General features: G+C 50.4%; 1 protein-coding gene across 2 annotated transcripts in view; it reads left to right on the forward strand.

Moving 5' to 3' along the window:
- The first annotated feature begins 6,380 nt into the window (after positions 1-6,380).
- The window catches only part of APCDD1 (APC down-regulated 1), a 31,140-nt gene continuing 12,812 nt past the window's right edge, over positions 6,381-24,708 (forward strand). Inside the window, exons 1-3 of one of the 2 annotated variants that reach the window (XM_057699312.1) lie at positions 6,381-6,680; positions 18,157-18,340; positions 21,805-22,336. In XM_057699312.1, coding sequence (XP_057555295.1) covers positions 6,623-6,680; positions 18,157-18,340; positions 21,805-22,336 — 774 coding nt within the window. In that variant the 5' untranslated portion in view covers positions 6,381-6,622. Of the gene's footprint in view, positions 6,681-6,738; positions 18,341-21,804; positions 22,337-24,708 lie in introns of those variants that run through there. The other variant, XM_057699311.1, reaches the window with a different exon arrangement.

A 24,708-nucleotide genomic window follows, 5' to 3' on the forward strand; every position in this document is an offset into this window, starting at 1 on the left:
TGGCTGTCCTCTGGCCATCACGAAACTACATGAGGATCAAAGGGGACCGTGCATTTGAAAGTCTTTTGAGAATTACAATGTGTTACACAAATGTGGAGATTAAGCATCACCATGGACTTGGCAATGCTGAACTTGGTGGCCAGAGCACTGTTTTGTTTCAGCTCAGCTCTGCCTTGGAGACCTGGACTTCAGGTAGATGGAATGTGATTGCGTGTGGCCAGGCCTACACAGCTCCTCACTCTGACACGCACACCCAAAGCCATGACAACACAGACGTGCCCCTTCTACATCCGGAGACTCACAGCAGCAGGCAGCGTTTCAGTGACCATCTGGCCAACCCACCTGTTTTACAGATTGCAAAGATCTGTTCTAAAAACTATGCCGTTTGACAAATGAATGGATACAGAAGATGTGGCATATATATACAATGGAATGTTACTCAGCTATAAAAAGGGATGAGATGGAGCTATATGTAGTGAGGTGGATAGAACTACAATCTGTCATACAGAGTGAAGTAAGTCAGAAGGAGAAGGACAGATATTGTATGCTAGCTCACATATACGGAATCTAAAAATGGTACTGATGAACTCAGTGACAAGAACAAGGAAGCAGATACAGAGAATGGACTGGAGAACTCGAGGTATGGGAGGGGGCGGGGGGGTGAAGGGGAAACTGAGAAGAAGCGAGAGAGTGGCACAGACATGTATATACTACCAACTGTAAAATAGTCAGTGGGAAGTTGTTGTATAACAAAGGGAGTCCAGCTCAAGGATGGAAGATGCCTTGGAGGACTGGGGCAGGGAGGGTGGGGGGGACTCGAGGGGGGGGCGTCAAGGAAGGGAGGGAATATGGGGATATGTGTATAAAAACAGTTGATTGAACCTGGTGTACCCCCCAAAAAAAAATAAAAAATTAAAAAAATTAAAAACTATGCCGTTTGAAATTGTACACATAAAACAGTGAACTGCAGACTCTAGCACCCAGATACCAATGGCAATAAATGTCCAGATAGCCTGTCTAGCTGTCCCTTTGAGCTTAAATGTCTTAGAACACACGGAAATCAGTTTTCTACTTCTGAGTGGTAAAAGGCATTTATTTGTTTGTTTGTTTGTTTATGGTACAGCCTTGGAGGTGAAAACAGCACCTTCCTGGGAGTTAGAAAACCTACTGATTTTATCCCTATAAAGTTCTGTGACTTTTAGGCAAATGACTGAATTTCTTTGGCCTTAGTGTTCCCCTCTGTAGAAAGAGATTAGTAATCGCTGAAGTATTTAAATCAAAGATAAATAATATTGACTGTGATGTTATGATGATGTAACCAGATGGGAGAAGGCCACTCCAGATGGCCAGTTGAAGTGAAACATATTTGGTTTCGTATAATCAAAACATACCCAGTGAATTAAAGAAATGAAGTTATTATACATGTTTGGTATGTGATTAATTATAATAGGAGTCATCTTATACTTTGTTCTTTTAACACAATGTTTCTCAAACTTTTTCTCATTGTTGCCACCACCCAAGGATACTTCTTAGACATTTATCCCTAATTGCCCTCCCTCCCCCATGAAGTTGTAGGTAATGTGGATACACATTTCACTCTTTGGAGGGCCACAAACCATTGTAGTAGCTGAGTCTTTTTCACACCCTCCCCCACCAAAAATCATTGCGGGGGGGGGGGGGGCCATTGCACCAGGTGGTCCAGCGGCAGTGCTCACTGTCAGTGGGTTATTTTTAGGGCACGCTTACACAGCACTGGACAGCATGCAGGCGCGTGCTCCTACTACCCATCTCACAGCTGTGTTAAGTCACTCGCCCGAGGTCCTGTAGCTGAGAGATTTGACCAGAGCCATCCTGCCTCTCATTTGTCAAGCGTATCTGAGCATTGCTACGGGTGCCCTAACAACCTCGGGCGTGCCGGGGTTGAATGCCAGCTCTTCTAAATCCTCCTGCTTCTGTTGCTGTGTGCTGTGGTGGCGGAGGGTGGTGGCGGCCTCATAAAGACTCTTTCTTGATGCTCTGATCTTATCCTGCCTCATCGACCAGCCCAACAAATGCCCATTATGGAAAGACTTGTGAAGGGGCCGGGGGAGGAGATGTAACATAATACCCAATTTTCTTCCTGCCCTCAAAGAGCCAAATGATCTAGTAAAGTAGATAAAGCAGTTGGACATACAAGGCAACCAGCCCTACAGGAAAGAATATTATAAGAGGACATGAAAGAACAGATGAAAATGCTACTGAAGTCCTTTGTTGCCTCCTGACCCTGCGTGATCTTATATTTTCTTTCAGTGGGAAGGGCTTTCAGTCTTGTCACCAGCTCCCCAAACAAACTGTGACACAGAGTGGCAGGATGGTTAGACTGAATCACCTTCATCCACATCTGTCCCTAATTTCAGACAGTTGTACATAAATATCCACTTGGCAGTTGGTTAGTACATGTGGGTGGATGGATGGATGGATGGATGGATGGATAAAGGAATGAACAGACACTAAGCTCACAGACATTCGAGTGGTTTTCTCTGATAACCACCAAGAGTATAAAACGGAATGTAACCTTCAAGTTTTTAAGCTCAGAAGACCGTGCCACTCAGAGATACATCTAAACTGCATGTTATTATCAAAACAGAGTTTGTTCTAATTAACGTGTTTTAAAAATATAACCCAGAAGGACATCCCTTTCTAAGGACTCCTCAGGATAGTTTTATTAGCTCTGCCTCTGAGGAAGCTGTATAGGATTTTCCAAATTTAATATCTTTATCATTTACTGAAGGCCTGCTGTGGGCAAAATACTGGAAGCACTGGCTCAGGTGCTAAAAGGGCTAGAGAGGTGACCCAGCACCATTCCTGTCCTGCAGAATGTTACCATCCTGAGGAATCACGATGGTGTCACGGACTTAGCGCTGATATCTAGCAAGTTTTGAGAAAAGTCTATGCCCAGTGACATTGCCCATCCTCTGAGGAAGCAGAGGCAGGAAAATGCTTTCAGTCATATACACAGTTGGACACATTTTGCAATTGGTATTTTAATTCCTCTGACTCTTCTTAAAGCTATTATTTTCTTCAAGAACTGAAAGACCTGGGATCTCCAAAATTCCAAATGGCTTGTAGGATTGCACACCTTTAGATCAGTTTCACAGGCTGCATTAGGAAACCAAATTGCGGCTCAGGTTTTAAAGGATTTTGGTCCTTGTGTCTCCCAAGGTAATGGTGAAATTGAGCTGTCTAACTACTCTGTTCTCCCTAAAAATCAAGTCACCCTTCCAAGAAAATCGAGGCAAGGTGACCACCCAAGCTCCATGCCCACCACAGTACATCCCAGAAAATGTGCTCATGATCCAGTGTTACAGGGGGAGAGCAAAGGGCTGGTTCTCAAAGACTGAGCCAATTACAGAGGCTCTTAGGATCTGCAGTGTTTGTGGGAAAAGACCACTTGGTAAACACGTGAGCAGCCTTGTGAGCTTGTGACTGAACAATCATGGGGTTCCAAGTGTGCCTCTGATTTGCTGTGTGGTTGGGAATCAGCCTCTTTGTGTTTCTCCTTCCCCATCAGCATGACAAAAGTTACTTATGAGTAGCTCCAAATAGTCTAACATGCTTGTCAGTGCTGCTAAGGGCATCTTGTCCAGCTGCCCCTGCAGTGGGACTCTCCCACCATCACCAGGACCTGCTCAAGGCTTGGTCCTTACAAGTGGCCCAGGGAAGTTCCTTGTGCTGGTTTCAGGGGACCAGATTACGAGTTGCAGCTCATAACCACCTTATTACCTGCCTGGGAATGCCCTTCTCCCAATTCCGCGACTCTAAGCATGTATCTACATGTAATCACTCTGAGACAAACAAACGGTTTTTTTTCTTTCCACTATTCTCTTCCAGAAGTGAGTACACAAACAGCAAATGTAAAAAAATAATGCAGAAAGTAAGCCCTATGTCAAGGACAAGTCTCCCCTTCCAGACAGGCGCAAGGGGGTGAGGGAATTTCTGGGAGCAGCGACTCTGGCTGGATGTTGAGGGTCGAGCATTTAAAGCTATGACACCACATGTGGAAAATAAACTGGCAAAACAAATTTCAAACTGGTGACATCATTCTGGCTCTGTTTCTACCACACCAGTAAAACCAGTTGGAAAACCAAAAATGGTATCTACCTGATTGTCAAGATGACACCAAATTATGGCTGGCCTTTTGGTTTTCTTCTTTTAAATAACAGGGTCAAATAATCACTTATGTAAATGTATTACCTAATTGTTCTGCTAACACGTGATGAATGACCTTCACGTTTCAATTACGATCGGTCCAGTTGCTTACACCACCCCTAACACTCTCTCATGTCATTTGCTCATTTCAAATATTCCCTGATAGACTAAAAGCATCCCATGATTAAAGGCGTAGAAAAACTAGACACCACCCTTATGTGTTCTTGGTGACAAGGCTAAGTTCTGCTTAAACAGCCAAATATGCTGTTTACATCATTCCCAACTGCCCAACATTCACGAGGAAATCAAGTTCCTGCTTTAAACCTAACTGACCCTTGGGCAACATTCAAATCCCATAGGTCATAATCTGCTACCCAAACCTAGCAACAGAGACAAGCAAGAGACTGGGGAGAGTTGGTCCAGAGAGATGCTGCACAGCAAGCTCAGCTCAGATACGCTCCCATACCCTGGCTTTATGACAGTACCTGTCCCTTCTTTCACACACGGGAGTCTTTCATCTTCCAGATTTGCAAACATTGGCACATAATCCTCACAACATCCTCGTGAGGTAGCAGTGTAATCCCCTCATATTAAAGATGGAAAGATGATAATGATGGTGATAGAAACTAAAGCACATCAAACAGCATCAGCACCATCACATCAAAAGACCTGTGGCATTCTCAGAAAAATAAAAAGTGGAAACTCTCACATGTATCCTAATCTATTTTATTAAGTTTTACACAGATGTTAAGGTCCAGCTAGTTTTGAAAGTCTACAGCACAAAGAGTTGAATTACTACACTATTCAAAGCATCAGAAAACTCTCTTGGAAGTCAGGCATTCTTTTTTAAGTGTTTTATTTATGAAAAACACCAGCAGAGTACAGACATGTTCTGATTCCATGTGGTCCCTGGCTGCTCCTCAGCCAGCATGAGGAGGTGACATTCAGCCTCCTCTACTGACAAACCTCCTGCTGGGAGCCCAAGTGGCCCCGGAGGGGCTCAGAGGAGAGACCCCCAGATTCATCAGAGTGCCAGGCTAGTCCTCCAGCAGGGGAGCCGCTTTGACCAAACCGGCGCCTGGATTGACACGTGGAGGCTATCTCTGCCTTCGGGTCTTCAAAGCCCAAGGAAAGTTGAACAAACCCCCCAAGACCCACAGACCATAAACAGAACCAAGCTTTGGGCTGGGAGGGAGGAGCGATCGGGTAGGGGACGGAGAGGGAGGGTGCCTCTGAGATTTCTCCCGTGTCCCAACAAGTCTTGACTCCTGGAAGGGGAGGGTGGAAGGGGCCCCGCACCCCTCCCCGCGCCCGCTGGGGCTTCCGGCCTGGGGGACCCCGGCGTCAGGACGCGGGCGCTCAGCATCCCCACCCGAGCGGTGGAAACCTCTTCTTTTTCCTGCCATCTCTTCTCACCTCTCCTCTCCTCTCCTTTCCCTCGTTCTCACGTGCGCGCGGGCCACACACACACCCAAATTTGGCACACAGACCTCTCTCCGACCCACTGGAGATCCCGGCCTTGCAGCGCCCCCAACCCTCTGGAACACCTTTTACAAGTGGGGAATCCTCCCCTGTGAGTGGAGGGAAGACGGGGGTCCCAGAGCTGCCCCGGGTGGGCGCAGGCCTGGGCCCAGGGCTGTGAACCCCTCGCAGGAGGAGCTGTCCTAGAGTGGGCAACCGAGGAGGAGGGGAGGAAGGGGGCCGGAGCCGGGGAATAAGAGGGGATGAGTCTTGGGGTGGCGGAACGGGGCAGCGGGGGGAGTGGAGGGAGAGGCACAGGAAGAGGAGGGGAGGGGAAGGGAGCAGAGGGTTGGAGAGTGGGGCGGAGCAGGGGCGGCAGTGCCCAGCGCCCTTCGTGGCCTGCGCGGGGTCCCGGGAGGCTTCCCTGCCAGGTCCAGGCCCCGCCCCGCCCCACATCGCCCCGCCTCCGTCCAGGCCTCGCCCCCACATCGCTCCGCCCACATCCAGGCCCCGCCCCGGCCCTGTCCCCACGGCCCGACCCTCCTCCACATCGCTCCGCCCCGTCTAGGCCCCGCCCCGCCCCCACATCGGCCCGCCCCCTATCCAGGCCCCGCCCCCCGCCCGCCCCCGTCCACCCCCGCCCGCCCCCTTCCCGCGACGGCGCCCTGGAAATATGAAGAGGAGTGGCGGCGGCGGCGGCGGCGGCCAGTGCAGCAAGGAGCGGCGGCGGCGGCGTCGGCGGCGGCCGGGCGGGCGCGGGGCGGCCGGGCGCGCAGGGCCAGGCGCAGGGCGGGAGGCCGGGAACGGAGGGGCCGGGCCGGGCATGGGGCGCGCCGCGGCCTCCTGAAGCGCGGGCCTGGCCCTTTCCCCGCGCCGCCGGGCCGCGCCGCCTGGGCTGCAGGCGGGTCCCGGGGAGCTGGGTCCCCGGACGGGCGGTGCGGCGCGCGCGGGCGGCCCCGGAGGAGGCCTGGAGATGTCCTGTGTGCGCCGTCTCCTGCTCACATCCCTGTTCCCGGCCCTCCTGCTTCACGGTGAGTCCGGGGGGGCCGGGAGCCGAGGGGACCCCTGGAACCGAGGGCACCCTCCGGAACCGAGGAAACCCCGCAGCCGGGCTCAGCCCCCTCCTGGGCGCGCTGGAAGAGGCTCGCCTTCCCGGGCGCCGGCCGAGCTCTCGCTGGAAGTGCGCGCGCTCACAGACTTCATGTCCAAGTCCCGGGACACTTGTGTCCACTCTGCGAGGTTTCAGACTATAGGCCGTCATGGAACCGCAGGCTGCGCGACCCTTTACCGAGTGTCAGAGCGCAGGCGGGGGTCTTGCTGGGGTCCAAACTTTGGTGGGGGGCTGTGCAGAGAACTGTGATCATTTCAGGGGAAAAGCAGCTCGTGGCGTTTGTGTGCGCCCCTCGGAGGACGAGGGTGTTGGGGGTCTGGGAAGGGGTCTCTCCCAGGTGGACCGGCAGGTTCTCTGGACAGACTTTCAGAGAGCAGGGGCCTCCTAGCAGCCAAGGTGCAGTAATTAAAACCAGTCCCCTAAGTTCTCTGGGACCTGAGCTTGCTTCCTCCCGCTCTTCTGGATCGTTTTGTTTCTATTTCATGTGTCACATGTTCTCAGAGGCTCTAGTAAACCCTCAGCCAGAGAACAGCAAGGTTTAAAAGAGTTCCAGGAATTGCACTGAGGAAAATGAGAGCATTGCACCGGGGGTGGGAAGGCAGATTTTGTGGGAGATCGGTGGTGATAATGAGGACAGGTGGCTGCAGAACATGTGCTGATCCAGATGTCCTGGGCAGCTTTCCCTAACGGTGGACACCTGACCGTTTAGCAAAGCATCCACCAGGAGCAGAGCTCTCCTGCCTCCACACCCACCACGGCCACCCCAAACCTCTGCACATCAGGTCATCAGGTCAGCACCCTCACGGCCTCTAGGTTTCCGATCCAGCTTCAAAAGGCATTTAGCCGGTGCTGAAGGTCAGGGGTGGACCCCCACTCCCCATCTAGGAAAGGGAGGAGACGGCAAACCCAGGAGCCCTGTGCTGTTTTCTTTGTCGTCCTGCTGGGGCCGGTGGCATGGGCAGTGCACTGGCCCTGCGAATGAGCTGAGCTGGGCCAGACCTGCCTGTTTGCCAAGGTGTGCCCAGAGCCCCAGTGATCCCAGACTTTCAAAGTCAGGATGGAAGGCTGGCAGTTCAAGGGCCAGAGAGAGAAGGTGTAATTACAGGGTTGCGCTCCTAGGCCCATCTGCTTAGAATTACAGAGCAGTTTTCATCTTTGGCTGAAACATGAAACAAATCAGAGCCAGTGGGCAGATCAGACAGCAGCTGCCACCCACACCAGGAACAAGAGGCAGAGAGAGAGAGGACACGAGAGGGTGTCTCCTAAAAAATCTCTTGTCGTATCTGTGAAGGAAAACAATCACATGGGCAAATGCCTTTAAAATGAAAAAGTACTTGACAATTTGGCATAAACAGTTTTTTGTTGTTGTTTTTGTTTTTTGTGTGTGTGTAAAGCCATTTGCCTTTTGGACTACAAAAGCCATGCTCAGAGACGCAGCCTGGGCCAACCTGTCCTGAGCTTTTCCTCCTTGTTTTGAGAGCTGGAAGTTGTAACCACACTTCCTGCACCACAGTCCAAGCTGGAATAGTGATAGCTGGTAAGGGAAGCCCAAGTGTATCCTCAGTGAGGTTCAAGTACAGCCCCCGATCTGCAAATTCCAGCCGGAGTCAGCCTGAACTCCTTGGGGTCATGGGTTCACCCAGACCCACAGTGTACAGGGAGGGGGTCAGGAAGGGGGAAGTAAGCCAGCGGGGCCAGACCCCGTGCATGTGTGCACATGTGTGTGCACACGTGCATATGATGAAGAGGATATCAGATAAAAAAGGAGGTTTGCCAGGTTTAATGGGATGACAGGGATAACCCCACAGAAAGCCATCCCATTTCAGTGTGAACCTGCAGTGGCAAAATTATTCACACTGACTTTGCCCACAGATCAACTGCACTCGTTCAGGGAGCGTGGGACTCCAGCACAGAGGAGAAACCAAGGGACTGGTCCTTCTTGGTATAAAACTCTGCAATTTGAGAGAGGCTTGTCACAATTCCTTAGGATCATGTAAAGCACCAAGAAAGAATTGTGCATTCTCCCTTTCCCCCTTTTCTGCCTGAAATTTACTTGATTGAAGTAGTTTTAATTGAAAATGGGTATTAATCAACTTAATCCAAGTGAATGGCTTGAGAGTGTGTCCTACTCTGTAGTTAGGGGTTTTGTAAGTATTTAAAAACTCTGTAGTAACAGATGGAGCTTGATCATATATCTTAATAGAAGTCATCAGTCTGAAGGAAATTACCTGTACTCTTTTAGAATGGCTTAATGATTTTTTTGCCTGATACAGAGGCGTTTTATTTTGCTAACCACAGGATACCATTTGTGTGTTTATAATAGCAATTAGTAGGTAAAAACATATTTTCTATGGTTATGAATGTACTTGGAACCAACTTTAATAAATTTAGTTCCAGACATCATTTATAGATTATTCGTTACACTAACAAGTCTCATTAATAAGATTAAAAAATGCACAAGGCCTTCAGGAAGATTCTGGGTGAAGATGCTGTAGAAACTTTATTGTGTTTGGCATCCGATCTTTGTTCAGTTTTTTGGTTACTTTTATTTCAACTCAGGCAAGTCATAAATCACCCATAGGTCCTACTGGTGAGTAAATTAGGATTTGGCAAGACTGGAGCCAGTTGTTTATTTTTTGCTGTTTTTTAAAACTGTACATGTAGTGGGAGACACCAGTTCAAAATGTGACGGCATAAAAGTAGACGGCAGTCTTACTTTCCTCTCCTCCACCTTCTAAGGACAATTGCATTTCTTAATCCAGGTAAAACCAACTGAGTGTCATGAAGGTATGTAGCTGGGGGATGTCCCTTGTCACCATTTTCTTTGTTTACCTGAAAAGCCACAAAAATCATTCAGCTCCAGAAGCCAGATTAACACGACATATTTCAGAATAAGTGGTGCTTTAACGTGCCCCAAGGTGCTTATTCTCTTTATGAATGGAAACATTTGAGTTTAAGTTTTGGAGCTGAGGTTGGGGAGATGTTCTTCTCCCCATCACTGTTTACTTTTGTAGAATTCATTGACTTTTCTGAAATGGGAAGACACTTTTGAGCTATTCCCTTTAACTCAAGTGTATTCTATTAAAACCATACAAAAAAAAAAACTGTGGATTACCAAGTGATTGCTTCACCAACAAAATGTGAGGAAACTTTGCAATAGGGTAAAATAGAATCTTTGAAATATCATTTTACAGTTTTTGTGACCAAGAAAACATTGCCTTTCCTGCACCTTTTCCCCCTTAATCATAAAATGTAATCTTGAAAAGAAATATGACTCGTTTGTTCATAGCAGGGAGCGAGGGTTTTAGACGGATGGTAAATATTCTCTCATGAGAGAAACTGACTAGCTTCAAGCATGTGGCTGAGCCGTCTCGTCATAGCCATGTTCTTTCTTTTTCTCCCTACATGAGTAAAGAACTCAACACCAGCGGATGATAGGACTGTGTAAATAACACACCGTTTAGGCACAGACTGATGACAACTTGATAGACTCAGTTAAAGGGAAGCATAAAGCACTTAGGACTAGAAATATGAAAAGACACGTTAATGATCGTGTACATCTGCAGAAAACTTACATGGTAGCATGTGCCCTCTGCATGGCGTTGAAGTGAACCCAGGAAAAAGCTCAGGAAAAACCTGCCACCGTCCAAGCATGAGCTCTTGCTGTGTCCAGATGTTATGTGCACAGGCCGTTTAGTTCTTTTAAATTTGGGAATAAGATTATTTTAGAAAGTCGTGTGATAGGGATCTAGGTTAGAGAAAGGATGTAGTGTCACCCTACAGTTACTAAGGGTCTTCTGTTCTCGAAGGGTTTTCCAGCTTCGTTCCTTCAGCCAGTCATTCAGTTAACAGGTATGTTTATGAGGGCCTCCTGTGTGCCTGTGTCACTGCCGGCTGGGGACAGGGCTGTGAAGAGGGGCAGCCCCCTTTCCTGAAGCGTCCTGAGAATACCTGGGGGGATGAGAGAAGCTTTTTGGAGAGCCCAGAGCTGGGAGGCTGCTGCCCTTGACTGTAATATTTTTCCCTGCTGGGAATCCCGGCACTCCACCCCGTCCCCCATACATCATGCACACACCACACACACACACACCACACATATCGTGCACACACCAGACATACACCCATCTTACATACACACCATGCACATACACAGCACATGCATCGTGCACACAGACACACACACTGTGCACACAAACATACACACACACGCAACTTCACACGTGTTCAGAGCACGGCTGTGGTGGCAGCCGTCAGCTGCCGGCCCAACAGGCAGACGGTGCCGTCTGTGGTTTGACCCCAGTGTCTGGCCCAGGGACCATGGCCTGAGAAGAAAACGACTTAGAAAATTACCTCATTTTCATCAAAAGTTAAATGAAACCAGGAATTTGAAATCTTGACTTTATTATGTTTCTCATAAAGGGAAAATGCTTTTAGATAAGAAGGTTTAAAGATTGGCAAAAGCAGCTCTCTCAGCTTTGATCTCCAAAAACGTGGAAATAAAAACAAGAGCTTAGTGAGTGTAGGTGCCCATCTGGGAGTGAACTCCAGCTTTTGTTCCAAAACATGGAAGCTGCGCGGGCGGTCATGCAGCCGCCTTGACCTCACAGCCCATGTCACAGTGCTGATAGCTCTTTTAATGGGGCTGCGTGACTAACCAAGTCAAAGATGAGTTCAGTCCCAAGTGTGCCTGGAAAGTGTCTCTTTCCCAACTCATTTCACATTTTATTGTGTGTACAGTGGTTTGGAGCCTTGGGTTTCTCTATCTAGACAGGCAGATGGAAAGCTGCCGAGTAGATTGAGAGCATTCAGAACTCGGGGACTTGGCCACACGCTGTGTTCCTCCCTTACTTTTCCCTTCATGTGTCAGTGATGGAGCAGGCCTCAGAGACAACCTTGCATGCAGTAGGACCTCAGCCACCCGCTGAAGGGGTGACTCTGGGTCTCTGCTCCATCCCTCCCCCCATTCCGTGCCCCTCACCCTCTGTCTGGTCCCTGTCGGTGGCCTGGCTCGCTCTTAGCAACACCGGCTCAGGAATAAGCGTTGTTGCAGATGACGGAGAAGTACTGCATTTGTCCCCTTTGAAGTCTGTGCTCAGGGCTGCTCTCTGTGTGTGGAGTCTGGTGACCTGGGTGATGCCAACAGTCACCTGGCCCATGGGCGTTGGGCTTAGGGTGCAGATGCCCATGTAAACGGTTAATCCTGTGCTTCCTCTTGTTTGGAGAAATCTGATTTTTTATTTGCTATCTCTGGGAGTTTTCACTCTCTGAACAGTAGACTGGCAATCACGATCATAGTAAAGATCATTCTGCAGTCACTTAGGATTTCTGTTGTGAGTGGTTTCGTCCGTGGGAGTGAAGCACTTTTACGTACACACACGCAAGGACACACATGTGCACACACACCCATGCATGTGAATACACCCTCCAGAGCCCCAGAGGCTCATGTAGTTCCCTGCAAAAAGTCATCTATAAAATTGTCCCCTAAAGCTTTCAGGAATTAATTTGTTTTCAGCAGGAGAACAGTGTCCTTCCAGGGTCTACATTTTTCTCCCAACCTGTACTTGAAAGAAGCTGCCCCGATGTCATAATCATTTGATCTGGGTCCAGGCCATGGGACCCCAGATGTCACAGACCATTCTGTAATGAAGTCACTCTGATAACTCGCTTCATCAGAACACCGGGCCAGGACCATGCTGTGGAGGCTTCTGGTGTGGCTGGTCTCAGGGCCTGGCTGTACGTAGAACCCTTGACCTTCAGGACTGGTTCTCCACCCACTCCTTGCTTGCCTGTATAGTAACTGGCATTTAAGAAATGAGATATTATGTGTGTAAAGTGAATCTTTGGGTGCTTTACAAATATTAATTATTATCACCATTACTGTAATTTTTGCTTTGTACAGGGGAACAAAAGGCATCTATTCGATGACGTAGCCAAAGTCACCTTGAAACCTGAAAACTCACCCCCTTTCTTAACTGCACTGATGTTGTTTAACCCTCTGAGATACTCTTTTTCCTTGGATTCATTTACAGCAAAAACCGTAACGAATGGGACCCAATGAGCTAGTCTTCTCAACTGACCAAAACATCTAGAACCCTCAGTTCACCAAAATCTTGATGTTTTTGGGTGTGCACTCCTACAGTGTGCTTCCTCACTCTTATGAGAAACACAAAGGGGGTACCATCTCATGGCCTAAATAGAGTTGTCACCTGTTCACTCCACTACCTCTGTATCCAGGGCACCATCCCATCGGCACTGATGTTCCTAATGACCTCACTGTGAGCTGCCTTAAGAGCCCGAAAGATCATAATGGCAGCTGCACTCAAAGTTCAGTGGCAGAACTGTCAACAATCAAACACTGTGATTAGCCAACACTTCCAATTATACAGATAGTCCAATCAACTGGGGGTTTTTAAAGTTGTTATGCACATTTATTATTATAAATAAGAAGTACACTCAAGCAGGAACTGTTATTACAGTGAGCTGCCATCGAGTTGGATATTGATTTATACAATCAAAGATGACACACAAGTATTTTGCACAAGTTTCTTTCCAGATGTTGTGCTAAATTAGTACAGATTCCTACTTTCCTCTCTCCATCTTTCCCTCCCTCCCTTCCTCCTTTCCTTTCTTTTCAAATAACTTCTTGGTAATACTTCTCCCCACAACATGCCAAAGATGGTGAGTGCCTCTCCAAGACCACAAAAAAGATTTACTGCTTTGTTGAAAGCAGTTCCCTTCTGTCATCTTTCTCATTTATTCAGGCAAAAATGATGCACTGAACCATGGCAGAAGCTTCATAATTGATCTTTCTGCTTCTCATCCCTCCAAAAAAGGGAAAAGCAGTCTTTCCAAAATGGAATTCTTATCCTGTGTTACATTGCTTATAGGCTTCAGGAGGTTCCTCTTCCCTGTTCCAGCCCAGTCCATGCTTGGGATGACACACGCAGGGCTCCATCCTGGGCCACCCTGTGGTCTCCCCTCCCTGACCCTCTCCATCCCTCCTGCACGAATCTCCCTCCCCCTTCTTATGTTGGGCCTGTGCTGTAAACTCTGCCTGGACCATTTCTGTTCAGTCTTCAAAGGCACAGCTGCCCCTCCAAAACCCCCCAAGAATGAATTCAGAGCCTGCCCCCTCTGACCTTCTGAGTCCCTCTATAAGCCCACTGAGGGTCTGGTTTCTCCCCCAGCTGAGGCTTCCTTGGGGCATGATGTTTGTAGCTTCTGTGCCTACACAGTGCCTGGCCCTGCAGAGCATTTCTGATTGTTTGAAAGAGTGAGTTGCTAGTTTCAGTCCCAGATTTGGTGCTGACATAGTCCTGGCAATGCAGGAATACGGGGGGCCGGGTGGAGGTGGGGGGGGATGTCCCTGGGTTGACCAGAAGTCTAAGGCTGGTCTCCTTGGAGGTCACGCATGGCCGGTCCTGAGAAGGAAGTCTTGGGGTATAAGGAGAGAGCGTTCCACATGGCCTCCCCTGCGGCTGAACTAGGAGCTTCAAGTGGCCATTTCATTCCCAGCCATTTACTAGAAGGAGCTCTGACACCTCACACGGGGGTGGGGGGGCGGGGCACTGGTCAGAGGAGACATCCATGTCCCACACCCGAGGAGCCAGGTAAGAGTTGGTGGCCCCTGTCTGCACTTGACCCTAAGAGACAGCTTCTCCTGCCTGACAGCAACGCTTGCTGTCACTTGACCCTTTTAATTTTGCTCCATAAGAGTCATCAAGGTGGTGGGTACTTAGAAGGAAAAAGATAAAAAGAGAATAAATTCCAACCCCATTTTCCCACCCTGAAAATTCAGTCCCACCCTAGCGAGTGAGCCCTTGGCCCCTGGGTCCTGGGGAGGGGCCAGCTGTCGAGTCCTCCATCCAGCTGTTCTGCTGGCCTCCTGTGCCGACTGCCTTGCCAGGTCCCTGACCTTGGCTCCTTGTCCAACAGGAGCAGTAGCTAGATGGAGATCTGTCTCTAGAAACCCCGAATGATTTAATCTTCTGCCTGTTTTCTGATGATGTGCACATTGGTAGTTCTGGGATTTTATTTCTGCCCCTCCCCCCACACTCTGTCGGCTCCCTCCTTCCCTCTCCATGTGGCTCCAGCCTCCTGCCTACCAAGCAGGTCCTGAGCACCACGTCCTCTGCCTCTGCCCCTGAACCTGCCTCCTTCCCAGACCCCACCATCCTACCCTTGTCCTTGGACGTGCAGCCCAGAGAGACCTTAAAAGCCTCCGGGTCGGAAGAACTTATCTTCAGTCTTCTTCATGCTTCCAGCCCGTAAGCTACACAGAGTGGCAGTGCGTAGATATTTGTTAAACCAAGTAGAGCTTGTCACCAACCGCAGAGCCCACCCTGCTCTCCATCCGGGTCACCAGTTAGTTGGCTGCCAGGAGCCCGGGCCTTGCTCTGGTCACTCTGTCCTTCCAGAGCTCAGAGCAAGCCGGGCTCCGGGAGACTCTTACCATTATCCCAGCCATTCTGTTAGTTAGGAAGGGCTTTCTCAAGGCCTCTAAGAGCCTGATCATCATTTAAACTCATAGCAACGAACATCTAATGAGAATTATGAACCATGTACTAAAGGAAATGATCTCAGGGAATCCTGAGCCCAGCCCCAAAAGATGGCAGTGCTGTCACCCCCATCTTACAGATGAGCACACTAAGGCTTGGGAGGTTAAGTGACTTGTGTAGGGTCACAGTGCTGATCGTGGGTTTCATCGATTGTAGGATTTAAGGTTTTTCATATATAAGGGCTGTGAGCGTGTGTGCACCTTCTGGTGGGCGAGGGCTCTGGTCCCTGTGAGCCTGTGAGTGGCAGTGATGTGGGGAACATGTGTTTGCCTGTGTGAACCTGAACGCTGCTGCCCATACTATCCTCACGTCACTTCCTCTGTGCGCATCTTTGTTACTCTCCTTCTGTGGTTTAGTTGCCGATAGGTTGGTTGAAAATAAACATTGCAGCCAAGGGTTAGAACTCACCTGTAAATTCCACTCTCAGCACTGAAAAGAAAACCAGTGTGGAAATCAGGCAGCCCTGTAATAGAGCCAGGGGTGTCCCTGTGACATCAGTGGGGCGGGTATTTATCATGAGGCAAGGGGAGTAACTGCACTTACGTATTTTCTCACCGACAATCTGTTATCTGGAAAGGAAGATGCCCACAAAAAGATGAAGCAGTGTTTGAGCCTTGTTGTTGAGATCAGCGCAGTGCCGACTGATTGCCTGTCCTGAGTGAAGCATTGTAGCTGAAGCAGACAACGGTGCCAGATCTCCTTGGGGAGAGAAAGCAGTCGCAGGCCGTGTGCATGCTCTGAGCGTGTCTCAGGACTGCCGCTAAGGCGTGTCATCATTTAAATGCAAGTGTTTTTGTCACTGGTAATAAAATAATGACACATCTTAACAATCACTGATGTCTTGGATTTGGTGAAATCCTTTAAGTGGCTGATCTAGTTTCAAACCCAAGCAGCCCAGCTCCGGAATTTCACCCATATCCGCGCCCCTCCCGGCTTTCCTTAGCTTTATGGGAAAGCATTTGCAGAGTGTGAAGGGGTTTATAAATCAATTTTTAGAACATAGCTTGCATGGTCGTGAAAGTGTGGCATCTTTACTGAATGCTGAGTCTTCCCCAACTCCCAGCGCCTTGTGACTTGAGTTAAAATCTGTTTTGTTTCTCTTTTTTTTTTTTTTTTTTTTGCCACATTGCAATTGATCACACAGTTGACCCACTAGATGGCAAGTTGTACTGTTTTATTCCTTGATTTCATTCCTAACAGGGAGTTCAGGAGTGCTTTCTATCAGCAAGATGATCACAATTCTTGGGGTTGGTGGAGGTACCCACCCCCCGACATCCTCTAGTTCAGAGCTGAGAGAGATCAACACAGGTGCCAGACAAATGGGGATTAAAGTGCTGGAATTGGGATAAACACCCCATCAGAAGTCATAGTACAGGTGGACATCCATGTAGGATTGATAACACGTCACCCCTGAATTTTCTAGGCTTTCCACCTGACCCAGTGCTACAGCCCAGCCAAATGCAGGGTCCTGACTATGGGGTGGGAGGGGGCTGATCAAAATGCATGTGTTTTGAAAACAGGCTGGTTTTGCAAAGAAAAAGAGAAAAATAGCTGAGTCAGAAGGCTTGTTTCCTGCCTGTTTCCTTATCCTCTCTGGGGAGGGTCAGGGACAGAGCACCCAGGGCTATCGCTGCAGTGGAAGTGCCTTCCCTGGGATGCGAGCTCGAGGCCACGGAGGGCGTCTTTGCTTAACAGCCCTGAGCATTAATGTCTACACCACCCGACGCAGATTTCTGAGTTTTAGTGTCGCCTTCGTTCTAGCTCAGGTGTGACTCACCTGTTTGGGCTGAGAGGGGTGGGTGGCTAGGTTGCATTTAACATTCATTGTGAAACGATTACCACAATTGTTTTCATTAACATCCATCTTTTATTGTTGCACATTTGTCTAGCTAGTGGTATTTTTTGCTAACGCAGTGCTGAATGCCTAGTAGGTCCACAATAAAGACCTATCAGATTGTCAGTTACTCTGAATTACTTCAGGAGTGAATCTCAGAGGAAACAGTGGGCTTTCAGATAACTCCATCTGTTTTCCTTGCCTTTTTCTGAACATGAGGCTGGTGGTACTTTTGCATGTGTAAATTTTGGGCAACCTAGACAACATGTACTGAAGATAAACTTAGTCCTAGTGTCTCTTTACCCATGGAAAATACAAATGTGCAATTTGAACCCTGTAACATGTGTTTTTTTGTCACCAGCTTTGAGGGGCAGCCTTGGAAGATCATTGGGGGAAATGTCACACCGGTGCCCTTGTAGGGACTTGTACCCCCTCTAGAGGGTGCCCACCTGGAGACTGAGTGACCCTGAGCTGCATGAGGTGGTGCGGGCAGAAGCCCCCCCTCCCCCCCCCACTGTGGGGCGCCTCCCGAGCTGTTCCCAGGGCCTTTCTCTCCATCTCCGTTCACTCTTCACTAAGGCTGCTGGTTCTTCCCTCCCGTCTGTATGTCACTGGACCTGTCCACCCTTCCCAACCACCCTTCCTGCCTGTCCCCTGCAGCCCTGTCTCCAGCCTTGGTGACTCTGGAGCATGAGATTCTGTCCCCTACAGCCCTGTACAGCTGTTCCTGGGATGCACGGCCTTGTTGCTATTTCATGGACCTGGGTTTGAGCTCAGGCTTTGCTAGGAGCTCACCAAGTGACCCTCATCTCTACGGGCCCCAGTTTTCTCACCTGGGAGAGGATTTCCCGGGACACTGGGAGGTGTGAATTCCAGGACAGCAAAGACAGTGATAGAACTGGTTTTTCCCACGTGTGGGATGTCCCTGCCTTGGGGACAGCTCCTCAGCCAGCCTCATGTCTCTGTGGCTCCCCTGACACCTGCCTTGCACGTTTCTGTTTCAGGGCTGGGAGAGGGCTCTGCCCTCCTTCATCCGGATAGCAGGTCCCACCCCAGGTCCTTGGAGAAAAGTGCCTGGAGGGCTTTCAAAGAATCCCAGTGTCACCACATGCTCAAACATCTCCACAATGGTGCCAGGATCACCGTGCAGATGCCGCCTGCCATCGAGGGCCACTGGGTATCCACCGGGTAAGAGGTCGAGAGGTGTGGGAGGGCCCGGAGAACGCACTGCTATGGAGGGCCTTCCTAGGGCTTCTCAGGTTCACAGAGACTTTCCAGAAACCGGAGTGATTCTGGGTTTGTCTGAGTTCTAACTCAGAGCCAAGCGACTCTTTGAAACTCGGGTTGGTGGGGAAACAGAGCTCAGTCCCACAGAAATCTTAGCCTCAGCAGCAGTGATACGGTACTACTGTGAACCCACATGGGAGTGAATATGTCCTTGTTTACTGAACCCCTAGGACCACTCGTGTATAAAAAGAAACCATTAGCAAGTGAAATTAGGAGTCTGTGTTTCACCAACCCTGAAACACGACTTGCAAGCTTCTGATGGTCTAAATATTCTAGCCATATTCCGGTAACTTAATATACAGCTTCAGGGTCTGAGAGTCAGTTAAAAGGTACCCATACCAGCTCCACCAGCCAGGGTGCAGCTCTTGGCTTCTTTTCCAGGCTGCAGAGCTGAGATCTATCCCAGTTTGAGCTCTGGGCTTATCTTCCATTAGAGCTTTTAAAAATAGCCCAGAGGCAGACCTGCAATCTTTTCCCTGCCCATTAAATTGCTGCAAATTCACAAGGCAAATGGTGGGATATGATCACTTCTGTGCAGACCACTCCTCCAGGTACCTTAGGGAGGTATCACAGGCATCAGAGGAAGAAAAAAGGAATCTTATGAGGAAGACCCAGAAGTTTTTGGTTTTGGGGTTTTTTCTCCTAAAAATGGCATTTCTCAAAATAACCGCATGGTCAGTATTGGCATAAACAATCTTAATGTGATGTACTTTTAAATAATTTATCATTTCGTTCAACAAATATTTCTGGAGCGCACAAATATTTACTGCGCACGAGCACTGTTCTAGATTTTATGTGTGTAGCAGCGAACCAAACAGACACAGCCACTGCCTTCAGGAATTTTACAAATAAACACACAAAGAAGTGTTATGAAGAGGGAAAAAACAACAGGTGCTCAAGGAGAATACCAGGGCCCCTATTTTAAGATGGGGTGGGGTAGGAAGGGCTACCAAGAAGAGGACACTTGAGCTGAGATGTCCTTGGCTATGCAAGACTGGGGAAGAGCTTCCCTGTGGGAGGACTAGCAGGGGCTATACTGGAGAATCACCAACAGGAGCCCTTGTGCCCGGGGAGGGGGGGCTGCCGGGGGTAGCGAATGGGTCGGGGGGAGGAGGGAGCAGCCCCAGTGAGGCCAAGGAGGAGCCGGGCCGGCCCACGGGGCTCCCTGCAGGCCAGGTCTCTGCGAGCTTGGCTTTTAATCTAAGAGAACTGGGACGTCATTGAAGAGATTTCAGCAAGGGCTGTGCTTACGACCTGATTCAACTTGACTGAAGGACGCTCTGGCTGCAGGTGGATGGTGGGACGAGTGACTTGGGGACAACCAGGGTTCTTGGCCTCCTTCATCAATAGAAATTGATGAGAGGCCAGATGAGAAATTCAGGCCAGGCTTTATTGGGTCCCCTGCTTCAGCAGGGGGGAGCAAGAACAATAACGGGTTCCCTTGCTCACTCCCCGAGGTGGGGCCAGCTGGTTCCTTACGTGGGATGATGGTAGGGACGGGTCCAGGGGTTGGGCCAGAAGGGTGGCTTAGGTGGTTTGCCCACCCCTTAGGTGGTGTTGTGTGCAGGGGGCATGTGCAGTACCCTGCTTTTGCACCCAGCTCTTCAGAAGAGGCAGTTGGTTTCTTTGGTCTCTTTGCATCTTTTAGTCCCTTATAGTTTCTTTGTATTCTGTTGCTGGAGGAAAGCTTTTTCCAGGTGCAAGCACTACAGCAAAGGGTCCCAGGTCCCAGGTCCCAGGTCCAAGCCTGTTTCAACTTGGGGATGATCAATTAAAAGTCTCACAACAGTTCCAGCTGGAGATGACCGAGGCCTGAGTTGGGGGGGGGCTTCTGGGAGCGGGGCCGATGGAGGAGTGAGTGGGCTTGAACTTGGGACCGAATCAACAGATTTTCAAGGGGAGATGATGTGTTGGAAGTCGGTGGTCCTCCTGTCTAAACTTCAACAGTATGAATCGCTGCTCACACGGAAGGATTCCTCTGTCCCTGGGAAGGAATGTGGGTTTCTTCTCCCTCCTCTGTCACAGAGATGGATGCTCAGGGGACAACTGGCTGCTGTATGTCCACATTACAGTATCTGCGGCAGGTGGCAGTCTTTACTCAGCAAATGGTGCCCACTTCTAGTAATGCCCATTCACCAGTTTGTAAACTAACAGTAGTTTTGAGAACCACTGGCCTCAGGGATTTCAGCCCCACTGCTTGACTTCCCCACACTTGGCTCAAAGCAGAATTACTGTTTCTAATAGGTTTATGTGTAAATAATAGACATGAGCAGGGTTATAAGGCCAAGACTGACAAGATGAAAGTCTCAGTGTCACTGAGACTGGCTAAAAGAGATGAGTGGACAGATTCTTTGGCCATTGCAAAGAAGGAAACCCCCATCATTTCCTGGTGTGGGCCGTGCTGTGGGTGTGAGAATTGATTACAGTTAGACCAGGTGAGGAATGTCCCATCCAGGTGTTTCTGGCCTGCGCACCCAGCCTTTACCTGATGCCATAGCAGAAAATATTTTGTCATTTTCGGCAGCACAACCAAAGGGATGCTACCTCCCTCTTTATTTTCTGTGAGAGAAAAAACTAATTTTGACTGGACAGGGTGGGGGGTGAATTTCCAATGGCCTCCAAGGGGTGCCTCCCTGGGACTAGATTCCATCCCAGGATGGCGGACCCCAGCACCTGGCTGCCCTGGACACGGTGCAGACGATGGAAGTGGTCGGGAAATCAACATCTCTAACAACACAAGGAGCTTCTTTCCTAGGCCAGCCCTGCACCCTCCTTCCTCCTTCCCACCTGGAGGTGAGGCCACTGGGGGTGGGGGGTTCTGAGGATGGCAGGTTCTTGCCCTGCTGTCTTGTCCATAAAGTGGAGGGAGGACGACCCCGGTGCAGAGTGACAGGGAGCGTGGGTGCTGGGCCAGGCTTCCCGGGCCCACGTCTGGCTCTGATGCTGGCTGGTGAGGAGACTTGGGCATGTTTCCTCAGCTCTTGTGCCTCAGTTTCCCCATCTGTGAAACAGGACAATAATAATACCCAGCCTTATAACACAGGCAGCTATACTCAATATCTTGTAATAACCTATAGTGGAAAAGAATCTGAAAAAGAACGTATATATGTGTATAACTGAATCACTTTGCTGTGTACCTGAAACACTGCAAATTAACTATTCTTCAGTAAAAAATATGAAAAATAAAATGATCCTTGGGATGTAAATAATCGTCATAATAATACCCCCAGCTCGTCAGCTGCTGCATGGATTCTGTGCACTGTCAGAGCGTCATCCTGTTATAATCACCGTGATCTCCTTGCACTGTGATGAGCCCCTCCTCATGGCTGTGGGCTCACAGGTGTCTTCCTCCCCCTTTTCTGCAGCTGTGAGGTGCGGTCAGGCCCCGAGTTCATCACCAGGTCCTACTGGTTCTACCACAACAACACGTTCAAGGCCTACCAGTTCTACTACGGTGGCAACCGCTGCACCAGCCCCACCTACACGCTGGTGGTCCGCGGCAAGATCCGCCTGCGCCAGGCCTCCTGGATCATCCGTGGCGGCACCGAGGCCGACTACCAGCTGCACCGCGTGCAGGTCGTGTGCCACTCAGAGGCCGTGGCCGAGCGGCTCAGCCAGCTGGTCAACCGCACGTGCCCTGGCTTCGTGCCCGCTGGGGGCCCCTGGGCGCAGGACGTACCCTACGACCTGTGGCGGGAGGAGGGCGGCCGCGAGTGCACCCGGGCCGTGAACTTCGCCATGCACGAGCTGCAGCTGGTCCGCGTGGAGAAGCAGTACTTGCAACACAACCTGGACCGCCTGGTGGAGGAGCTCTTCCTGGGCGACATCCACACTGACGCCTCTCAGAGGATGTTCTACCGGCCGTCCAGCTACCAGCCCCCGCTGCAGAACGCCAAGGTACCCGGTGCCGCTCTGCTTGGGTGGGGGGTGGGGGGCTCTGCGTCATGGAGGGGCTGCTGGGGGGAACGTGGGACTGGAGGGCGGCGGGTGGGGGGGGACACGTAGCCTGGATCAGGGTGTGGGCCACCGCCTTGCTCTGTGACCGGGGCCTGGGTTTTCCTATTTGATGAGGCTGGTGGTCCTGGGGCTGGTGGTGAGGGAGGGCCTTGGTGGTCCTCGAAAATTCCTAAGGCTCCTTTCTGCTCTGACCCTGTGGGAACCTCTTCTGTGAGTCTAAGAGGAAAGCTTGCAGGAAATATGGAGATATTCTAACTGTACCTGGGAAGACCACAGCCGGGCAGGGATCCTGGCCCTGGGGGTGGGGGCCGGGAAAGTGCTGCTGGCCTAGGGCCATGGACCCTTAGAACCTCCTGCTCCATCTCCATAAGGACCGTGTGAGGCCGTGATGACCACCCTTTTAGCAGAAGAGGGGCCAGCTGAGGTGCGAGGGGTGGTCTCCTGCCCAAGGTCACCAGTTAGTGAGTTTCAGGGCTGGAACTTGAACCCAAACCTTTCCCAGACCCCACTGGACTGTTTCGCCAGATCCTACACTCTTCCCATTGGACTGAGTGAGAAGTCACTGTGACCCGTGGGGAGCACCAAGGGGCAGGAAACAATTAAAACCTTATAATGTTCTGTTCTTAAATGATAGCCTCGTAATTACACTTGGAATTCACCAGGCATTTCCTTCCCACGGGCTTGGAGTCCGTGTCTGCACGTAACAGGATCATTTCCACCACAGAAGCTGCAGAGGCAGGGAGGGGGCCTGGAGGACAGGCGGCTTTCTCCACAGTGGCCCCCACCCTCAGACTGGCTTTTCTGGAATCTTCTCTAGAACAGCAACTCTCCAATTGCAGGGCTTGTCTGACTTTTGTTTGGTGGTTTGTTTTTAGAGTATCTATTTTCTTCTCAGTCCTTTGAGTGCACTCATCCCTGGTGGAGGTACCACTGGTACTGCCCCCACCAGACTGCTCGCTGGTCTTCTTTCTGTTGCTCTGTTACCGTGAGCTTGTGTTGTGAAAGTCGCCTTGATCATGACTGTGGGGCGTCTGCGAGGAGGTCCGCCGAGCTGCGCTTCCCAGGGACATCCCCTCCCCGTGCTGAGGGGACCCCCGGGCTCCGCACAGACCCCGGCCAGGTCTGCTGTGCTGTGCCCTACAAGTTCCAGGGGTGCCAGGTGAGGTAGGCACTGAGGGGGAGAGGGTGGCCCTCCTGTCCCCCGGGACCCCAGTGTCCTTGCAGGGAGAGGGCAGGCGATGGACTCTGCCTGCTCCATGGCTGATGTGTAGGCACCTGGGTGAGGGCCTGGCTTCTGGGAAACGGAGGAAGTATCACGGGACCTTTGCAGGTGGCTGCCTTATCCAGATTCTGCAGCTAAATGATGATTCTTTCCAACTCCTGGTGTCAGGTGGCAGCAGGAATGGGATTTTCAGACGTGCAGCTGGCTTCCTCTAAGTGCAGTGGGGTCAACGCTCACGTTATCTCTGGGAGTAAGGGATTCGTGAGTGAAAACAGTCCTCAGCTCATCCAGAAACCCCATGGGAGCCAGAGCCCTGACCCGGCCCGGCCTGAGCCTGCGTGAGGATCTTCCCAAGAGCACAGCCTTCGTCCCTGCTCACTGTCTAGCGAGGATGCCCGTGAGCGGGGCAGCCAGGGGCCAGGAAGGAGAGAGGAGGCTAGATGGAGGCTCCCTGCCCGGCGCAGGCAGCAAACAGCCTGGACCAACTGGCTTCCACTCCGAACCTGACCTTGGGCTGTCAGTGCATGACATCAGGTCCATTTCCTTACCTGCAGACACACACATGGGCTCTTTGGTCTCTTAAGCTCTCCCTAGGCCTGGAAAAGAAAGGAGCACCCATGATCACCTTTCTTGTCTCACCTCTGTCTCTGCCTTCTCCTCGCACTGCTGTGCTGCTCTTAGGACAAGATAAACAGGTAAATCCATGTCCCTGAGCTTGTGGCTCCAGAGGCCACCCCTAGACCTGTTCCCACTCTAGTCAGGTCCCTCACTAAGCCCAGCCATCTGTCGGGAGAGCCAGGCCCACAACACAGCTCCTGGGGCACAAACATGACGGAAGGGAGTTGTTACAGGTTGGCATGGGGACTGAGGGTGATGGCTGTGAGGCTGACCTTCTTAGGGATTTTCATAAACAAAAAGGTTGAGGTTTCATTTTTTGACACAGTTGGAGAAACTGGAGAAAATGTGGGTTTTGGGGATGGAGCCAGTCCTGGGGTCCAGGCCTCCTGAGGTCACCAGCTGCAGGGTCGACAGTGTTATCTGACCTCTGGAGCTTGAGTTTTTCTTTTCTGTAAAAGGGTAAAAGGAGCAG

The sequence above is a fragment of the Hippopotamus amphibius genome, chromosome 11 (assembly GCF_030028045.1).
Source record: "Hippopotamus amphibius kiboko isolate mHipAmp2 chromosome 11, mHipAmp2.hap2, whole genome shotgun sequence".
Taxonomy (NCBI): Eukaryota; Metazoa; Chordata; class Mammalia; order Artiodactyla; family Hippopotamidae; genus Hippopotamus; species Hippopotamus amphibius.